Raw genomic sequence first — 15,948 nt, forward strand, 5'->3', positions numbered from 1 at the left:
ATGTCGACATTTAAGAATTACGTATGAAACAAGACATACGGTAATTGGCCGTCACACCTTTCGTGGCAGAAGCGCACTCCTCTGCCGAAATTTTCTGTAATAGTTTTGCATGAATGACATGGTGTTTCGTTAATCTTCTTCAGTGCATGCATGGGACAGATTGCCTCTTCTATCGTCTTGCTACAGTTCTCCTTCCATTGCATTTATAATTTAGAGCATTTGTCAGGAATCTTTCTCCACCCAGACGGCCTACATACTCCTTCCATTTTCTTCTATTTACCCATTTATTTCTTTTATGTTATGTATTCCTAAATCTTCCCTTATATCTTCATTTCTTTTTCGATACTTACAGCATTTCTCATCCACCTATCAACCTCACATGCCAAGCAGACGAGGCTCTCACGACCGAGTATTGAAGTAACCATAACTACGAGTAGAGAGGAAATTCTGTATCATACTCTCACATATGTGAGTTTGGAGCTTTCGCTGGTAAAGCTCAGAGATCCATTACCCGTCTTACCAGCGATGGGCAATTACTCCATTCAGGGACTTAATAAACGTGCCTGCGGTACTCAGTCTGACCTCGGAAACAGGACAGAGTACCGGGATACGACATGGGCAAGAAATGGGTGCAAGAGAAAATGGGATGATGAAGCTTGGAAAGTTGCCACTAGGAACGTTAGGGGAACTGTTCTTAAGAAAGTAGAATTAGCTAAACCTTCGAAAGAAAAGGAAATAGGTTTCGTACCAGTTACGGAAACAAAGAATAAAACATCTGGAACTATATGTAGACGATTATACTATGCTCTACAGCGGAGCAAAGCAGGAACAAAGAGCCAATAAAGGTGTTCCCATCTATATTCACAGAAGATGGGAAGATAAAATACTAGACCACGAATATGTAAATGAACGCGTTGCAGTAGCAGGAGTTAAAGGTCCAAGAGGAATCCTACGAATTATAGGAAATTATGCCCCAGAAGAAGGAAAAATTCGCCAGTTCAAGGCCTTTTACAAACAACTACAAGTGATCTTAAACAGATACAGTAATAATCGGATTTTACCTATGGGAGGTCTCAGTGCTAGAATTGGAAATATACCAATCCGAAAAACATTTGTCATCTTTAGAGAAAACATATGTAACGAAAATCGAAAAACACTTCAGCGAGCTACCTTTAATCATTTAACAATTATCAATAGTTTATTTAGGGAGAAAGACATACACAAATTTTCTTGGTCAGCAATAGGATATAGATCTATTATAAATATTATAATAATAGATGATGGATTTCGTGGACAGGTTAGAGATACCAGTGTTTATCGAGGAGTAGACATTGGTGTTCCGTTGATACGGTGTTCAGTTTCGGCTTTCAGTGCGTGGATTGGTCGTGAAAATCTGAGACTTCTGAAAAACCCACAGAAAGAACCGCATAGGTGTTAAATCTGTAGATCGTGGCGGCCAATTTCGTTGTGGTCTTCTGTCCGAAGACTGTCTGCCCCGCACAAGTCTCTTCATCTCTGCATAACTACCGATATTAGGATTTCCAGCTCCAAAAGTAAAAAAAAAAAAAAAAAAAAAAAAAAAAAAAAAAAAAAAAAAAAAAAAAAAAAAAAAAAAAAAAGTGGTCATTTCGTCCCAAGAGCCGGGCAACCTATTTCAAATCGGAAAAAACAGTTGAGTGCCTTCACTCGTTTATTAAGAATCAGTTAGTCAGTTTTTTGTGAGATTAATCTTAAAAACAATCAATAAACAGCCTTGTTATTTTGAACTTACGATAGCAACTAAGTTGTCAGTCTTCTTGTTGCTCAGTGTTCTCGCTAAGATAATCTTATGTCAAAATAAACTAAATGTTCTTTACTAAATAAAATAAACAGTTATCAATTCTTCTGGGACGATAAACGAAGAGATATGCAGTAACTTTTTGCATTTCAGTCACATGTCTTTTCCATTACTTTTGTAAAAACTTGACACTGACCAAAGAGTTTGTCATCCAGCTTTGTTTCCTTCTACACAAAATAGGCCTATCTGTAGTTTCTGCTGTTTGTTACCGCATAGCAACATGAGCTGATGTCATCACTGAAAGTGCTTTAATTAGATTCACATTTCCGGGTTTTTAAGTAGTCTTCGGTAATTGTGTGCATATTATTCATCTGTCCCTGAAATTTTTCCACCTGATTTTGATGTGTCTGTGATTGTCACCTTAAAATTCCGAGAGCTTAGATTGGACAAAAGTTTTGTCCAGTCTTTCAGTTATGCCGCTCACTGATGAAACTTAGCGGAGGAGTAGCGCAGATTAGTACACTGCCCAGCCACATTACTCTCACCACCTGTCAAAAGCCTGGATGTAACCACCCTCTGCAGTGCGGACCGCTGCGAGACATGTAGAAAAAGGGTCAGAGAGTCTAAGGTACCTACAGGGATGTAGAGTCATTCCGACTCCAGTACCGTGACCAGATGCTCCAGGTTTCTACCTTTACCTAGGGTTTGAGGATCAACGGCGCAAACAACCCGATCTGGTTGGCCCCACAGATTCGTGAGTGCGTTTGAGTGCAGCAAACTCATCCTGGTGCTCTTTTATCCACGCATGTGCATTGCGAGCTGTATGACACGTTGCATTGCCCTGCTGGTAGATACCATCGTGACGAGGAGAAACTAACTGTGTCTAGTGGAGGACATGATCTTCAAGGATAGATGCCTCTTGGATCGATCCAAGGACGAGATATCCGAGGAACGCCATGAAAACACTCCCCAGACCATAACGATGTCTCCTAAATCCTGGACACTTCCGATGATTGTTGCAGGGACCATCTCTCCGATGGACCAAAAAACGTGATTCATCTGGAAAGACCATTTGTTCAGTTGGGGTATTGGGGGGTAGATTTCAACTTTCGTCGCCGATGAACAGTACTGTGCACGAATTCATGAACCACGCGCCTGCTACGTTCGCTGAACGGCGTTGAGGAGACGTTGTTGGTAACACCTTTGTTCGTCTGGGTGGCCAGTCCCTCAACAGTTGCATGCCTGTTTGTCCGTACACAACTCCGGGTCGTCGTTCGCCCCTGCCATCTATGGCCCGTGATGCGCCACGGTTGCCCCGGTTTTTGGATAGTGCCATTCTGCCCTGCACGGTATACTTTAACCACAGCGGCACGCGAACAGTTTAGAAACTTACTGGTTTCGGAAATGCTTCCACCCATGGCGCGAAGGCCGATGGATGTGCCCTTTTGGACGTCAAGTAAATCGATGCGTTTCCGAGAAATCGACATTACAACGACTGCACTGTTTTCCGCGTTCCCCTGACATGCTTCGTATACTCTCCACTGCTAGTCTTGCCGCCTGCCGTCTGTGAGTGGTTACTGCACGTTGATGTCTAATACAGGCAGTGGTCACATTAACGTGACTGGATCGTGTATAATTCTCCTTTGCCCTTCTGTCTCTCAAGTCGTACAGAAGCGATGCGTGAGAGCGGTGTGGCGGAGGCGGGTTGGCATCGGCTGATCAGCATGTTCTACTTTGCCTTTGTCATCGAAAAGCCTATCAAAAGTCGGACGGGCAGGACTTGTATATATACTGCGGGAAAAAAAGTTAGTGATTTTGATCCGATGACGACATATGCCGCCTGGGGAATAGTAGAAGTGCTGATAATGGTTTCAACGTAGCGCAGTGGCACAGCTACAAGAGCGCCATCTGTGTCTCCCCTGTAAAGGGAATACTCACAGCCAGAAGGCTCACTCTGGTGCAGACGTTTGAAGCAAGGAGGCACCATGCCACTGAGACGCACTCGTTCCTCCTACAGCCAACTGAGCTAGTTTGAAACGGGTCAAACTGTTGGCCTTCAAAGTGGCGGGATGATCCTTTCGGGGAATTTCCACACAAATTGGACGTGTTGCGTCCGTTGTGTAACGATGCTGGTGTCAGTGGTCACGGAACGTTCGTACAAGCGTCGAGGTGGATCTCGACGTCCACGCAGCACAGGCTCTCGCCAGTGTCGTCATATTATAAGGGTAGCAGTGGCAGATCTTGCAGCTACCACAGAACAGATGAGAGGTTTTGCGAGCCCAGACATGTCAACACGTACTGTAATGAACCAGTGGGACTACGGGCACGCACAACTCTCGCGCGTCTTCTACTCAGGCTACAGCATCGACATGCTCGGCTCGACTGGTGCCGCCAGAGGATCACTTTGGAGGTGGAATGGCGCGCTGTGGTCTTCAGCGATGAAAGTAAATTCTGCCTGCACGCAAGTGGTGGTCGTTTCCCCGTACGACGTAGACCTGGTGAGCCCTGTCTCTTAGAGTGAATTCATTCAGGACACACTGGCCCCATCCCAGTTCTTATGGTCTGGGTTGCGATAACCTACAACTCTCGTTCACTTTTAGTGTTTCTGGAGCAGACTTGAACCAGCGCTCGGTAGGTACAGAATATTGTTGGCCCTGTTATTGGCCATTCTTTCAACAGGAGGATAATGTGTTGCTCCAACATGATAATGCTCGCCCACACACTACCCATGAAACTCAACGAGCTCTGCAAGACGCGAAGCAACTTTCTTGACCAGCACGATCTCCGGGCTTGTCTCCAAATGAGCATGTGGGAGATACGGTGGGCCGAGAATGACTCGTGTGAGTCGTCAGCTAACAACTCTTACAGAACTACGTGAACAGGTCGAGCACACGTGGCATAACGTATCCCAGGACGGTATTCACCATATGCACGATTGACTGAATCCCAGAGTCAGTTTCTGAATTGCCGCCATGTACTAATATTGCTGTTTCAGCGTGATGGTACCTCAAAATCGCTTGTGCTATTGATCTGTACTCCAAATGTTCTGTTGCAGCAATAAAACTTGAGTGAAGTGGAAATCTCTAAAAGGGTGTACCATTTTTATTCCGACAGTATATTTGGCCGTAAAAAGCCGGATATGTCCGGATAAAGCCGAACACTTACCAATCCTAACGGCAACCTACATCCATTTTAATCCCCATATCGAACTCATCCCTCGGTATCCCTCTACAATTTTTACTCCCTACACTTCATTCCATTATAAAGCTGATAATTATGCGTTAGGATGTGTTCTGTCAACAAATCCCTTCTTTTAGTCAGGTTGTGCAATAATTTTCTTTTTTCCCCAGTTCAGTTCCGCGACTCCTCGCGTGTTATTCAATCTGCCCATCTAATCTTCAATATTCTTCTACATCACCACGTTTCAAAAGCTTCTTCCTTCTTCTTCTTGTTTGTTGCCTATCATCCACGTTTCACTTCCATACAAGTCTACACCCCATACAAATACCATCAGAAGAGAATTCCCAACACTCACATGGATATTAGATTGCTATTGCCAGTCTGCATTTTGTGTCCTTTCTATTTCGGCTCATCATCAGTTTTTTTACGGCACAAATTGTGAAATTATTCTATTACTTTTAATGTATCCTTTCGTAATTTAATTTCCTCAGCATCGCCTGGTTTAATTTAACTACGATATACTACCCTTGTTTTACCTTTATTTATGTTTATCTTATAATCTCTTTTCAAGACACCATCCATTCAGTTCAGCCGCTCCTCCAAGTTCTTTGTCGCAGGCAAAGCGCAGAGTTTTTGTGTCTGCTCCCTGTACATTGGTAATACGGTAACACCTTGTCTCACTTCTCAACTACTGCTTCTCTTTCCTGTCCTTTGACTCTTATGCTTGATGGCTGGTTTCTGTATAAGTTGTAAATAACATCTCATTCCCTGTACTTTATCGCTGCCACCCTCAAAATTTCAGTGTGTGGTCCAGGTTGCAGTATCAGAAGCTTTCTCCAAATCTACAAATGCTGTAAAAAATGGGTTCCCCGTTCTTTAGCCCACCTTCTGAGCCAAGTCTTAGAGTCAGTACTGCTTCAGGTGTTCCTGAATCCAAACTCATCTTCCCAAGGTCGATATCTGCCAATTCTTCATTTATTCTGTAAATAATTCTTTTCAGTATTTTGCAACTGTGTCTTATTAAACGGATGGTTCGGCAGTGTTCACAACTGTCAACATCAGCTTTCTTTGGAGTTGGAACCATTACATTCTTCTTGAAACCTGAGGGCCTTCGCTTGTCTCATATACCGTGGCAATAGGTGGAACAATTTTGTCTTGGCTGGTTCTCCCAAGGATATCAATAATACTGAAGTGATGTTGTCTACTGCATGTTTCCTCTTAGTTTTTTCAGTGCTTTGTCGATTTCTTCTCACACTTCCTAATCCGAAAACGGCACACTCCAGGTACCTTTATTCGCCACCGTCCACACCACCTGGACATTTTAAAAGCAGCTCTTTGCTACACTTGTTCAAGAGCAATATCTTGAGATTGAGCACAAAGAACTGGGTTATCATGTTGCGATAACGTTCGCCATCAACTGTTAATGCATCCCAGTCTCAATCTGAAAGAAAAATGGGCTCAAGATTCTGAACAGTGACACGTTGGGGATGTGTTTTTTTGTTCTCATGAATCATTCATGGATTTTGTGTGTTCCAAATACGATGGCTCAGACTATTAACGATGCTATCGAAGGCAAAACAGGACTTGCGATGAAGATAATTATGTCCACAAAATCGCTGTTCACCTCTTGTTCGTCAGTGATTCATTTGGTGAACGCTCTTCACTGCGCATGGTTTGCTGGCAGAAGCTGTTGAGCCAGACAGATTTTGTAAGTATGGGGATGCAAATCTTCAGTGAGAATACGGTGAAGAATGGCCGTTGAAATGCCTAGTTCTTGTGTCAGATGGAGAACTGGACTCTCGGCCACACTCCATCGAACTACCGCAATTTTTGTTTCTGAAAAACAATGAGCTCGTTTCGGGTGTTTCCACCAACTTCTGAACCTGTACCTGTACTTCCGAAATTTTTGAGTATTCTTCTCACAGTTGATGGTTTTCGGACATTATTTTTACTTGAAATACACTTTACGAATCGTAGCAACCAACCAATCACTATAATATTCCATAATATTTTTAAAAAAGGACGCGTTCTTGTATCGTGAAACGCTCCATTTTTATTAACTCCTATCTGTCATGTATCGACATGTCACAATTATGGACCTCTCGAATGACAGCGAGAATGGCGCAAAGTTTAGATCTTGCGTTCTTGTTGTAACACCCTAAACATCAATTGTTAATTAAAGATTCCTGTGAAGTGCGAAAACATTTTTGCCAGGTGTGCCAATGTGCTTCAGCTTTGAAATGGTGTAACCCCTGTCCTGAAGGATTAATTTATATTGGTATGCCCTATCCTCTTTAAATGCGATACGTTATTCAGATAATCACAGGGATATCTTTTCTGACACTTTGTGTGGACTATACTCTTATCTGATACAGTATCATCCGTTCATACTTTCCCACACAGTTCTTTACAGCTTGGTGGGTAGAGAAAGCCAAAGATTCGACTGTATACAGTACGAGTAAAGACAGTTTTTTATAGTATATTTAAATCGTTGCACATATTACACAGTGTGATTATTGAATATTTATTAACTTATCCACTATTATTCTGCGTTTTTATGGGGCAAGCAGCCACTGTTTACCTTTAATGTTAATGGGCAACCATTACCTTAGTCTCTCTACTATTAACAGATCTATCCTTCAACTAAGAGGGGAACGTTTAAAGAAATTTACATTGTTACAGTCGCAGACCTCAATTCCATGCAACATAGGTTAATGTAATTTTACTCCTAGCTCAAGTCTGTTATTTTGTATTTAATACTGCGTAGCGACACCCTATCTCATACTGGGGTCGGTTGAGCCTATAAAAACCAGACATCTGCGATGATCGACGACACAATGACACTGTGGCGTGTGACATGGTTTTTGCGCAATCGGAGATGGTACGCAACACTGAAAATATTTATTTTGCTCCTACTTTATTTTTTGGAATATAAATTGTAGTCTGTTAGTTTGGAATATGACAATTTGGTTGCGAGTTGGCGCAGGGTAATGTTATTAGAATAACTATAATTCGGGTTATTCCGCATATTTTACGCATACTGGAGTTTTAGAACTGTTTAAAATTCGCCGTTTTGATTACATCATGAGTCAAAATAGGGAGTTGATACACGTTCAGTATTTCCGATGTTTTTTCCCTTTACCGTCGAACTTATATGTTTGAAAAACAATGAAACGACGTTTATAGAAAATGGTGCAGGAATGATATGAAAATTCAGAATGAAAGGCTGCCCATGATAAGAACTTGAAAAATATAAGGAGTTGTTGTACGAAGTGAATAGTCTACTGACCTCGGCCTAAGGGCAAGGAGTAAACCACCGAAAATACCGAAATGAAATTAGCGATACATTTAACATCAAAATTTGTTCAGTACCACGCAGTAGACGAAGTGGAGGAATTATGCTGCTTTGGAAACAAAATAACACGTGGAAGATCTATGAACCAGACTAGAGCACGCAGAGTGTGCACTACTCGCCAAAAGAATCTCCTAGTGTCAAACATAGGCCTTAATTTGAAAAAGAAATTTCCTACATAGTACGTATGCGACAAAGCGCATTACTGTATGGAAGTGAATCATGGAATGCGGGTAAAACCTGCAAAACAGGACGGAGATTGGAATATGAACAACAAGCAATTGAGGACGTTCGTTGTTAATGAGCTACTCTGTGCTGAAGAGATTGGGACGGGAGAGGAAGTCGTAGCAGACCGCATCAAACTAGCCAGAAGACTGATAAAGGAAAAAGTAAATTTTCAGACGTAACTGAAGGGGAATTCTGAATAGGTTCCTCTGGAAAGAACACTGTTGGTTTCCTTCTCCATCCTTGTCCAGTTTGAGCTTGTGCTCAGCCATTAATGACCTCGTAGTGGACGATTAAACTCCAACTTCCTGTTTTGCCGATATGTAATCTATATGAAACCTTCTTGCGTCTCCAGATCTCGTCCACATACTCGGCGTTCTTTTATGATTCTTAAACCAAGTGTTAGCAATGATTAAATTGTTCTCTGTGCTAAATTGTATCAGGCGACTTTCCCTTTCATTCCTTCCCACCCAGTCCATGTCCTCCTGCTATTTTGCCATCTCTACATTTTCGTAATGCGGAATGCTAGTCGCCCAGTATGATTGAATTTTCGTGTTTTTTAATACACTGAATAACTTCTTTACCATACTTTTGTTCCAGTCTCTACATTATCCGCACATTTAGAAAACAAATGTACTTTTACTAAAGCGGTAGGTGTCGGCTTTATTTCTATCTTGGCTCTGGTGATCCGTTCAATATGTTGTTTATAGTTGTTTACCCACATTACTATTTTCTTGTTTGTTACTAGAACTACTACTGCATTACCCCTACTTACGTTGTGCGTTATAAACATGTGCTCATGTGACGAGAAATCGTATTCTTCCTGTCACAAAACTTCCGTAATTCTCATTATATCTAAGCTCGATTTACCCATTCCTCTTTCCAAGTTCTCTAACCTACCCCACGATTAAAAAATGTAACATCCACGCTACGACTCGTAGAACGGATCTCTTTTATCTGACAGCGACAATCTTTTGAGTAATCCCCACGTGGGGGTCCACAGGAGGAAGTATTTTACCTTCAGAATATTGTACGCAGGAGGATATAATAATAATAATAATAATAATAATAATAATAATAATAATAATAATACCGGACTAGTACCGAAGTTTCGCCTCACAGGCACTCACGCGATCATTTAGAAAAGCTTTTTTACACTTTCACATTTACTGTAGATGGAGACAGATGGGGTACATTGATTTTCGTCATGAAGGATGAATAGCAGAATGATGATCTTAGATGCTTAATCTCCTTAAAAGACACATAATCAGCAGCAGCAGCAACAGTAATGATTGATTACGACTAGTATTTGATTTAATGACTGTCTTATCTGCGGTCGCTGAGGCAGCAGGGATGCCGTGCAGGCACAACATTAGTGACGCTATAAGATTCAGGACACTGTCTTAAATTGGTCACATCAGTGCAACTATCACGCTAAATTTCCGAATTTTTCTCAGTGCACTGCAAACAGTAGCAGAGAATTAATCTCCTTTTCTCCTTCAGGTCAACATCCAGCTGTACAGTAAATCGGAAAAGCAAGAGTTGGACAACGTTATTGGAATCATGATCGATTATAATCTCAACTACGTACAAGAGAGAACTCCTGTCGGCGCTTATGAATACAACTTGGATCCGTAAGTATCTTTACAGGTTTTTTTCACTATTTTTATTGGTAGTAGTCACTCATGTTGTTTTTGTGTTCAGTCCGAAGACTGGTTTGAAGCAGCTCCCCAAGCTAGTCTATCTCGTGTAAGCCTCCTCTTCTCTGACTTAGAAGGGCCATACTGAAAGCCGTCAGCAACAATTTTTAAAATTCCAGTTCTAACAATGTAATAAAACTACTGTGACATCATAATCTAAATACTTTATTTCACGCATTACCATAATGTGACGTCATTAGCGTCTGTCACATGACCACAGGCAGTACTTCCATAATGGCCGACATCAGTGTTTCGTTTCGACAGCGTTCTGTCATTTTATTCCTTGTTAAAGGGGGAAAATGTGCTGCTTAAATCCACCTCAGCCATCATCGTGCTCTTGGAGATATGTCTGCTTGGCTGACAGCAGTGTTAGGAGATGGGTGTAACATTTCAAAAGTAGAAACACGATATCCAAGATGAGCGTCGTAACGGTCACCACAGAACGCAACAATGTAAATGGTATCCGATTTCGATCATATATACATCATCTTCAGACCATGTCTCTGGAAGGAAAAAGTAATTCTCGTTAGAGGGTAACAGGTACCAATATTATACAATTTATCTGCGTAATAAAATATGCATACACAATATTCCTACCCCCATAAACCATGGACCTTGCCGTTGGTGGGGAGGCTTGTGTGCCTCAGCGATACAGATGGCCGTACCGTAGGTGCAACCACAACGGAGGGGTATCTGTTAAGAGGCCAGACAAACGTGTGGTTCCTGAAGAGGGGCAGCAGCCTTTTCATTAGTTGCAGGGGCAAAAGTCTGGATGATTGACTGATCTGGCCTTGCAACACTAACCAAAACGGCCTTGCTGTGCTGGTACTGCGAACGGCTGAAAGCAAGGGGAAACTACAGCCGTAATTTTTCCCGAGGGCATGCAGCTTTACTGTGTGCTTAAATGATGAAGGCGTCCTCTTGGGTAAAATATTCCGGAGGAAAATAGTCCCCCATTCGGATCTCCGGGCGGGGACTACTCAACAGGACGTCGTTATCAGGAGAAAGAAAACTGGCGTTCTACGGATCGGAGCGTGGAATGTCAGATCACTTAATCGGGCAGGTAGGTTAGAAAATTTAGAAAGGGAGATGGATAGGTTAAAGTTAGATATAGTGGGAATTAGTGAATTTCGGTGCAGGAGGAACACGACTTTTGGTCAGGTGAATACAGGGTTATAAATACAAAATGAAATAGGGGTAATGCAGGAGTAGGTTTAATAATGAATAAAAAAATAGGAGTGCGAGTAAGCTACTACCAACAGCATAGTGAACGCATTATTGTGGCCAAGATAGACACTAAGCCAATGCCTACTACAGTAGTACAAGTTTATATGCCAACTAGCTCTGCAGATGATGAAGAATTGATGAAATGTATGATGAGATAAAAGAAATTATTCAGGTAGTCAAGGGAGACGAAAATTTAATAGTCATGGGTGATTGGAATTCGAGAGTAGGAAAAGGGAGAAAAGGCAACATAGTGGATGAATATGGATTGGGGGAGAGAAATGAAAGAGGAGGCCGTCTGGTAGAATTTTGCACAGAGCATAAGTTAATCATAACTAACACTTGGTTCAAGAATCATAAAAGAAGGTTGTATACATGGAAGAATCCTGGAGATACTAGAAGGTATCAGATAGATTATATAATGGTAAGATAGAGATTTAGGAACCAGGTTTTAAATTGTAAGACATTCACAGGGGCAGATGTGGACTCTGACCACAATCTATTGGTTATGAATTGTAGATTAAAACTGAAGAAACTGCAAAAAGGTGGGAATTTAAGGAGATGGGACCTAGATAAACTGACTACACCAGAGGTTGTACAGAGTTTCAGGGAGAGCATAAGGGAACAATTGACAGGAATGGGGGAAAGAAATACAGTAGAAGAAGAATGGGTAGCTCTGAGAGATGTGGTAGTGAAGGCAGCAGACGATCAAGTAGGTAAAAAGACGAGGGCTAGTAGAAATCCTTGGGTAACAGAAATACTGAAATTAATTGGTGAAAGGAGAAAATATAAAAACGCAGTAAATGAAGCAGGCAAAAAGGAATACAAACGTCTCAAAAATGAGATCGACAGGAAGTGCAAAATGGCTAAGAAGTAATGGCTAGAGGACAAATGTAAGGATGTAGAAGCTTATCTCACTAGGGGTAAGATAGATACTGCCTACAGGAATATTAAAGAGACCTTTGGAGAAAAGAGAGCCACTTGTATAAATATCAAGAGCTCAGATGGAAACCCAGTTCTATGCAAAGAAGGGAAAGCAGAAAGGTGGAAGGAGTAAATAGAGGGTCTATACAAGGGACAATATTATGGAAATGGAAGAGGATGTAGATGAAGATGAAATGGGAGATACAATACTGCGTGAAGAGTTTGACAGAGCACTGAAAGACCTGAGTCGAAACAAGGTCCCCGGAGTAGACAACATTCCATTAGAACTAGTGACAGCCTTGGGAGAGCCAGTCCTGACAAAACTCTACCATCTGGTGAGCAAGATGTATGATACAGGTGAAATACCCTCAGACTTCAAGAAGAATATAATAATTCCAATCCCAAAGAAAGCAGGTGTTGACAGATGCGAAAATTACCGAACTATCAGTTTAATAAGTTACGGCTGCAAAATACTAACGCGAATTCTTTACAGACGAATGAAAAAACTGGTAGAAGCCGACCTCAGGGAAGATCAGTTTGGATTCCGTAGAAATGTTGGAACACGTGAGACAATACTGACCCTACGACTTATCTTAGAAGAAAGATTAAGGAAAGGCAAACCTACATTTCTAGCATTTGTAGACTTAGAGAAAGCTTTTGACAATGTTGACTGGAATACTCTCTTTCAAATTCTAAAGGTGGCAGGAGTAAAATACAGGGAGCGAAAGGCTATTTCCAATTTGTACAGAAACCAGATGGCAGTTACAAGAGTCGAGGGGCATGAAAGGGAAGCAGCGGTTGGGAAACGAGTGAGACAGGGTTGTAGCCTGTCCCCGATGATATTCAATCTGTATATTGAGCAAGCGGTAAAGGAAACAAAAGGAAAATTCGGAGTACGTATTAAAGTCCATGGAGAAGCAATAAAAACGTCGAGGTTCGCCGATGACATGGTAATTCTGTCAGAGACAGCAAAGGACTTGGAGGAGCAGTGGAATAGAATAAACAGTGTCTTGAAAGGAGGATATAAGATGAACATCAACAAAAGCAAAACGAGAATAATGGAATGTAGTCGAATTAAGTCGGGTGATGCTGAGGGAATTTGATTAGGAAATGAGACACTTAAAGTACTAAAGGAGTTTTTCTTTTTGGGGAGCAAAATAACTGATGATGGTCGAAGTAGAGAGGATATAAAAGGTAGACTAGCAATGGCAAGGAAAGCGTTTCTGAAGAAGAAAAATTTGTTAACATCGAGTATAGATTTAAATGTCAGGAAGTCGTGTCTGAAAGTATTTGTATGGAGTGTAGCCATGCATGGAAGTGAAACGTGGACGATAAATAGTTTAGACAAGAAGAGAATAGAAGCTTTTGAAATGTGGTGCTACAGAAGAATGCTGAAGATTAGATGGGTAGATCACATAACTAATGAGGAGGTATTGAATAGAATTGGGGAGAAGAGGAATTTGTGGCACAACTTGACAAGAAGAAGGGACCGGTTGGTAGGACATGTTCTGAGGCATCAATGGATCACTAATTTAGCATTGGAGGGCAGCGTGGAGGGTGAAAATCGCAGAGGGTGACCAAGAGATGAATACACTAAGCGGATTCAGAAGGATGTAGGTTGCAGTAAGTATTGGGAGTTGAAGAAGCTTGCACAGGATAGAGTAGGATGGAGAGCTGCATCAAACCATTCTCAGGATTGAAGACAACAACAACAACAACAACAACAACAACACAATATTATAAAACGGAAAGGGCTTCTGAACCATTATGTGGTGGGCAGAGACGACGAGCTGATCACTGACGAGTGTCGGAAGACACTCCCGGTAACAGCTAAATATCGTCAAAACGCTACGCGTTATAAAGTGAAAGTTCCGTCCCTCGCCTGCTGATGATCTCATCGGGAGCCAGTAGAGCTTAGTATATGATGATGCCGTATGTGAAAACGTAAAATATCGCTCTAGATACAAATAAAATATGATATGAATGATTACATAAATGTATGCTGGCCGTAGTAGTAATTACTTTGCATCTGCAAAAGATAATTACAAACGTGCTTGAAAAACCAATAGAATTGGTTATAAAACCGCTAAACTGCCATCTACGGGCACTGCGTGAAAGTTCAAACTGCGGTATCTAAGCAAAGATAAAGATACAGACGCCATCCGTTGCCATGGAGACGGTAGCGACGAATTTCTCGATGAGTGGCGCCAGTGGCGAGGAATACGGCGCGCCAGAGACAGTGATATGTGACAATGCCTCAACCGCTGATCTAGAGGAGGATTTTTATTGCTCAATCTAAGGGTGGGCGCCTGGCCTTATCTCCCTGGCCTTCACCGTACCTGCGAATTCTTATTTTTCCTCGCTCTTTTCTGATGCTATTTCTTGAATTTGATGTTCGTCGTTTCAGTACATGTGTTTCTCTTGCCTTAGGGCTTAGGTCTTTAAGCTGACGATTTTAGTGTGTTGAAGAGTGGCTGCCTCAACCTTTTTTATGCTTGCGATCAACCAGTCTAGGCCATCTGCTATATTGTCTTAACACCTTGTAACCTTCCCAGAAAATTTTGAAAAGACAATAATTAAATGTTAACAAGAATACAACCTAACGTAACCTCCCAGCAAATAAATTCAATGACAATGACCATTAGACAAAAATTAGCAATCTGACCCAAGTATAAGTTCCTCACAAACAAACAAAAATCAAAGTCAATTCAGTGATAAGAAAATCTCAGTGATAATGAAATTTCAATTAAAGCGAAATATCGGTCTTTGGCCCTGTGTAAAAAAAAATCATAATTAATTTCTTACCTCATTCGAAACTGCATGTCAAAGTTCTGCTCTTATTGTTGGCCACGGCTTGGAGGAAATGCATCGTAAGTATTATTTTTTTGAATTTAAGGGAAACTTTTCTTTAAGGAAATGCAAGGGAAATATTATTGCAAAAAAGGATTGTTTGTTAAAAATGTTTAGTTTGAAATCAAATTATTATTGGGGCGATTCTTAAAGAAATTAATTACACTTGAGATCCATTACAATACATTATTAGCTGAGCGCAAAGCTTATTTAAAAATATACCTTGTCCTGAATCTTGACCAGAATGCCATGTCGACGCCCGCCGACTCCTCACACACGACTGCACTGGGCTGCTATTACCGACAGACTGCCTACATGCAGCTGCACTGCAAACTCTCAACCGACTGCCTCCTCTCGCGGCTCGCTACTCACTACTCACTACTACTGCATCTCGCAACAAACTGCTTACTCGCGCGCGCTATTACTCTCTGGTCAAAGATTGTTATGCCTCACCATCGCTGCGTACGCGTTTCATAACCCTCCACTGGGGGGGCAAAAATTTGGCAGCGATGGTGAGTCATTTGGACTTGCCAATCGCGGCAAAATTTTTCTAACTAATTAGCTTTACAATTTACAGAGTATTCAGATGTAGTACGTGAATTAAATGTGGTGCACATGCACCGTGTACAAAACATTTCAGACAAAGGCAAAACATAAGTACAAAACATATCAGGAAAATGTATATACAAATTATTTGATAGATAACAATGTGCACA

The 15,948-nt window shown here is 41.5% G+C and overlaps 1 protein-coding gene across 2 annotated transcripts in view; it reads left to right on the forward strand.

The window, feature by feature from the left end:
• LOC126145121 (chromosome transmission fidelity protein 18 homolog) overlaps positions 1 to 15,948 on the forward strand; it is a 464,617-nt gene that overhangs the window by 174,819 nt on the left and 273,850 nt on the right. For both annotated transcript variants that reach the window (XM_049915535.1, XM_049915534.1), the window contains exon 17: positions 10,038 to 10,168. In XM_049915535.1, coding sequence (XP_049771492.1) covers positions 10,038 to 10,168 — 131 coding nt within the window. The remainder of the gene's footprint in view (positions 1 to 10,037; positions 10,169 to 15,948) is intronic.

This window comes from Schistocerca cancellata, chromosome 2 (assembly GCF_023864275.1).
Source record: "Schistocerca cancellata isolate TAMUIC-IGC-003103 chromosome 2, iqSchCanc2.1, whole genome shotgun sequence".
NCBI classification, from domain to species: domain Eukaryota; kingdom Metazoa; phylum Arthropoda; class Insecta; order Orthoptera; family Acrididae; genus Schistocerca; species Schistocerca cancellata.